This window comes from Zea mays, chromosome 2 (assembly GCF_902167145.1).
Source record: "Zea mays cultivar B73 chromosome 2, Zm-B73-REFERENCE-NAM-5.0, whole genome shotgun sequence".
Lineage (NCBI taxonomy): Eukaryota > Viridiplantae > Streptophyta > Magnoliopsida > Poales > Poaceae > Zea > Zea mays.
Genome location: NC_050097.1, coordinates 180,590,761 through 180,595,436, shown reverse-complemented (window position 1 = coordinate 180,595,436; position 4,676 = coordinate 180,590,761). Strand labels below are relative to the sequence as shown.

The 4,676-nt window shown below is 49.6% G+C and overlaps 1 protein-coding gene across 1 annotated transcript; it reads right to left on the bottom strand.

Annotated features, from left to right (window-relative positions):
* Positions 1–1,979: 1,979 nt before the first annotated feature.
* On the bottom strand, positions 1,980–3,900 carry LOC103647375 (probable WRKY transcription factor 53). Its single transcript, NM_001364671.1, has 3 exons — positions 3,462–3,900; positions 3,237–3,356; positions 1,980–2,841 (listed from the first exon to the last, which is right to left on the bottom strand). The coding sequence occupies exons 1-3, from the start codon at positions 3,800–3,802 to the stop codon at positions 2,307–2,309; spliced, it is 996 nt and encodes a 331-aa protein (NP_001351600.1). The 5' UTR covers positions 3,803–3,900; the 3' UTR covers positions 1,980–2,306.
* Between the last annotated feature and the right edge of the window lie 776 nt (positions 3,901–4,676).

The window sequence follows — 4,676 nt, the reverse complement described above, 5'->3', positions numbered from 1 at the left end:
TCCAGGGACCCCCGGGTCCGAAACGCCGACATGTTCTATATTTAATAATATAGAGTTTAAAATAGAAATAAAATAGATTGACTAAAAATCAGTCTTTAGAAATTAAACACCCGTCAATATGTTAAGATAAAAAAGTATATCTTCATGCTCAACATGGGACAAAAGTACTCGACACCATCGAGGGTTTCTCCATCGGCGAACCGAAGCAAGGACTGAGGCTGTGAACGCTCCCTCCAAATTAAAGCAAAATGTGAACCCACGCGCTCCCCGACATTTCGTGGACGAGGACAGGACAGGACAGGAAGCGGAAAGAGTTGCCAGCCAGCAGCGCTGAGGTGAGGACGCCTCCTCCTCCAGCTGCTAGATTTTTTATTTTTGTGGCTCTGCTTTGATATTGACCTGGTGTTTGTATACCAGTAGCAGTGTATGAATCATGGGGTTAGTTTTTTTTAAAAAATGCTTTTCGGACCTACGGAACTTTCTCGGACTGGACAACTACTCTGCCCGTTTTCATACTACTGATGTTAAAAGCATGGCAGTCCAATTCTGCCCCCTCTGGCTCTGGTCGTGTCTGAGAATGACATAGCTGTTCGACTCAAGGGAACACGGCTAAGAACTACGGCGATTGATGGGCTCATATTTCATGCTCTCCCTCTCTCTTTTTATAATAATAATAAGAACTGAAGAAGTAGAAGAGGAGGAACAAGAAAGTCCATATTTTTTTTTGTTCATGAATTAATATTGATCTAAGAGGTGATCTTCAAAGATTAGGTGGAGGGGTTGTTTGGATCTCTTCGTTTTGGAGGAATTGGAATTGACTTAGGACCTGTTTGTTTACCCCCCAGATTATATAATCTGGATTAAATAATCCTAAAAGGTAAACAAACAGTCCAGCTTATTTGCCTAGATTATATAATCTAACCCCTTGGATTATGATAATCCATAAGCAAGTGAGGAGGTGCTTATTTCAGATTATTTTTTCCCACTTCCCCACTACCCTTTCAAGTTTCCTAGAAATTACCCACCATTGTCATTATAATCCACCGAATCGTTTTTGCGTCTAGTACTAGTCAATTTGGGGATGAAGAAGGTGACATGAATGCCTTCCGTGATAATATTGCTAATGCAATATTTGTCAATGTCAATTGAACTTTTTTTCATATATGAGTTTCAACCTAGTACAAATATAGAGGGCATTCTTGTCTTTCTCATACAAAAGAATCCTATTAACAACTCAAATAATCTGGGTAAACAAACAGGACTACCAAGATTATATAATCCATGGGGGTAAACAAACAGGCCCTATAGAGTGAGCTATTTAGTTTGGAATTTAACATTTCACCACTTTTTAAAATTTTAGATATAAGCCTATCTCAAAATCATATAGCGGGGGATAAAAATTGGTTTTATATATCTCTAGGCTATATTTCTACTTTACAATTTATAGTGTGCTCCTCAGCTTGCTCCCTTATATTAGAAAGATGACACAAATATCTTGGTCATATGGCCAACAGTGGTACACAAATATATTCCGAATGCGAGTGGACCGGTGGCTAAATTACATCATCAGAAGGAAAAGCCTGGTAATCAAGCCTTGTGATGTGTGATCAGAGTATGGTATGGCCTGGGCAACTGCGAGGCTGTGCTGCTTGACGGACAAGGAATCATACGGCGCATGCAAAGTGGAGATTTTCCTTTTTCTTCTATTTATTATTATTACAAGGACAAAACATGGTCAGTATTCAGGTTCAGTGTTGGCAAATGACAAACTATCTTGTGCTCAATTCAGAACTGCGTCCAGACACTGAGACATCCACACACACACACACAAAAAAAACCTTAAATGCATTTGTGATTTCAAAATACATTTATATGTAAGGGTTTAGAAGCAGAGCAAAACTACTGATAATTGAGATCAAAGACAATTCTCAGATGGCTCGAAGGATCTTATTTTTTTCCCCCTTGGCATAATAAGAAACCAATAATACAATACAATACAACACAAACACAGCACCCTCAGGCCTCAGAAGAGGAGGAAAAAGGTTAACAAAAAAAGCGAGGAGTAGCCCAAAAAACGTAAAATAAAACCACTACTCTTTTTCATCATCATCTCCTACGGTATCACCATCTGCATGGACCCAGGAAAGCAGAGCTCTAGCGCTCTTCCCTCCTCCGTTCCGTTCCGTTCCAGGCACGAACGAACGCCCGACCGGACCCCGGAGCCAGAGGGCTCGGTCACATTATACTCGTCGTACTCGTGCCTTCTTCGATTCCCTACCGTTCATCAGCTACGTACGGTGTGCGGATCAGTCGAACAAGCTGGCGATGTCGTCTATGTCGACGAGGAGGAGGAGGTCGTCGAGGCTGTCCACGGCGGGCGGAGGCGGCGCGCTGGCGGACACCACTTCCTGGAGCCCGGCGTGCCCCCGCCACTCGGCGTCCTCGAACGGCAGGTAGGAGGCGGCGTGGTTGGAGTTGGAGCTCGCGGGCGACACGCCCCAGTTCTCCGGCGTGGACGGCGCCAGGCACGGGCACGGGCACCCGCCGCCGCTCACCGGCGGCGTGGAGGCGGAGAGGCACAAGGGCGCGGCCGCGGGCAGGCCCTCCTCCGTTTCCGTCTTCACGGTGAGGCCGGCGCCCAGGCTCCGCAGGTGGCCGTGCGCGTCCGGTCTGTGCTCCGGCGGCGCCGTGGCCTGGGCCTGGCCCGCCGCCGCCCTGTGGACGCAGGTGTGCCCGCCGTGGTAGATCACGTCGTACACCGTCGGGTCCTCGTCGGTGCGCTGCACCTGCTTCGTCGCCGGGCACCCCTGCGAGTGGCGGTGCGTGCAGCGGTAGTAGCCCCTGCGAGGATTTTGCACGCCGGAGATTAGCCACGGTTCCAAAAATAAAGGGAGATATTTTGATTGTGAATTCGGAGCAAGACTAGACTGGCAGCAGCAAGGAAAGATTGCAGCGCACTGTCGTAATCCAAATCCAATTGCCTTATGTGCCAAGTGGAGGGGCTAATCAATCATGCAAGAACACAACAAAGGCTACAGCACCCAACTTTCAGAAAGGAGTCGGACAGGACAGGCACAAGCATCCGAACCCAAAAAGGCAGACGCGAATGATTTCGATCCCACTTGGGACTTGGGAGGACACACAGTCACACGTGTCTGAGGGAACAGATTGCTTGGGCTCTGAAACTTAAGCCAAATCAACACATTTCTGAGCGAGATGCGTGTGTGCCTGCCAACCTTGGGTGCTTGGCTCCGAGGATCTCCTTCTGGCCGTACTTCCTCCAGCTATGGCCGTCCTCGACCGGGTTCTCGCCGCCGGCAGAGCTCACCCTCTGCCTCCGCTGTTCCATCACCTTCCTGCGAGCGAACACACACACGACGGGTTCAGTTTAGCAAAGAGTCAGCCTAACTTGTTGTATATTCCTTGATCGAGCAAGCAGCAAGCGTTCGTGGCGAGGTCACCTCTTCTTCTTGGTGCTCTGGAAAGGCCCGTCGGTGACGTCGCTGGTGGGCGTCGCCGAGAGCGGCGAGGCGAGGCCGGCGTCGCCCGCGGGCCGCTTCTGCCGCCGGGCACCGTCGAGGTTGGAGGATGTGATGAGGCCGATGGAGCGCTCGGTGAGGGAGAAGATCTGCGAGGCCAGGTGCTTGCACAGGTCCGGGGACCCGCCGAGGTGCACCTCCAGCTGCCTCACCAGCTCCTTGATGTGGCTCAGCTCCGTCACCACCAGCCCGCCGCAGCTGCCTCCTCCACTGCTATTGACGCCGCCGCCTACGACGCCCATCTCCATCTCCGTCGACGCCATGGGACGATGGTGAGAAATGCCCTCTTGGTTGTGTTGGCAGGCCGTCCAGGTAGGACTGGACTGGAGCGAGGTACGCGGCGGTGAGGTGTGGTCGACCCGAGAGGGAGGCCGGGAGCGAGGGACTGAGTGACACGAAGCGGGACGGAGCTCGATCAGAGCTGCCCTTTTAGGGCTTGTTCGCTTTGGAGTGGATTGAGGGGGATTGGAGGGGATTAAATCCCCTCCTATATATAGGAGGGGATTTAATCCCCTCCAATCCCCCTCAATCCACTCCAAAGCGAACAAGCCCTTAACGAGAAACAAAGCGCGTCCCGGCGAGCCGAGGGAACAGGAAGTTGACCGGTGAGCGTAGTGGCTACTGGAGCCTGATTGGCCGCTCCTGTGCCATGTCGGATCGGAACACGGTGTCGATTGTGATGATATTGTAAAATAAAAAGTTACCCATGCTAGGATCAATTAACACATCTCACAAGTCACAACCAAGCCAAAACAGTCTCTCTCTCTCTCTCTCTTTTGAAGCCACCACCATTTTCCGCTTGCTGTGTGTAGATGACGTCGTCGTAGCATTTTATACCATATTGATATTGTGAAGACATTGCTTCTGTTGTTGTGATGTTGATAAACAAAAAACATGAGCATGTGTAAACATGTTGCTCGTGCTGATACGCGAGAACATATGACTATTTCCACTATATCATCACTCTTTTCTTTCGCTACGATGCACGTCTTGTAGTAACGATTCATGATCATTTATTTGTAAGTTATCTTGTTTTAACGTGGTAGATATGCTGGTGCTTAGTGTACCCATTTTTCTACTGTGATACCTGTCGGCGTTTCGAGACCGGGGGTCCCTGGGCCGACGAGTGAAATGTCG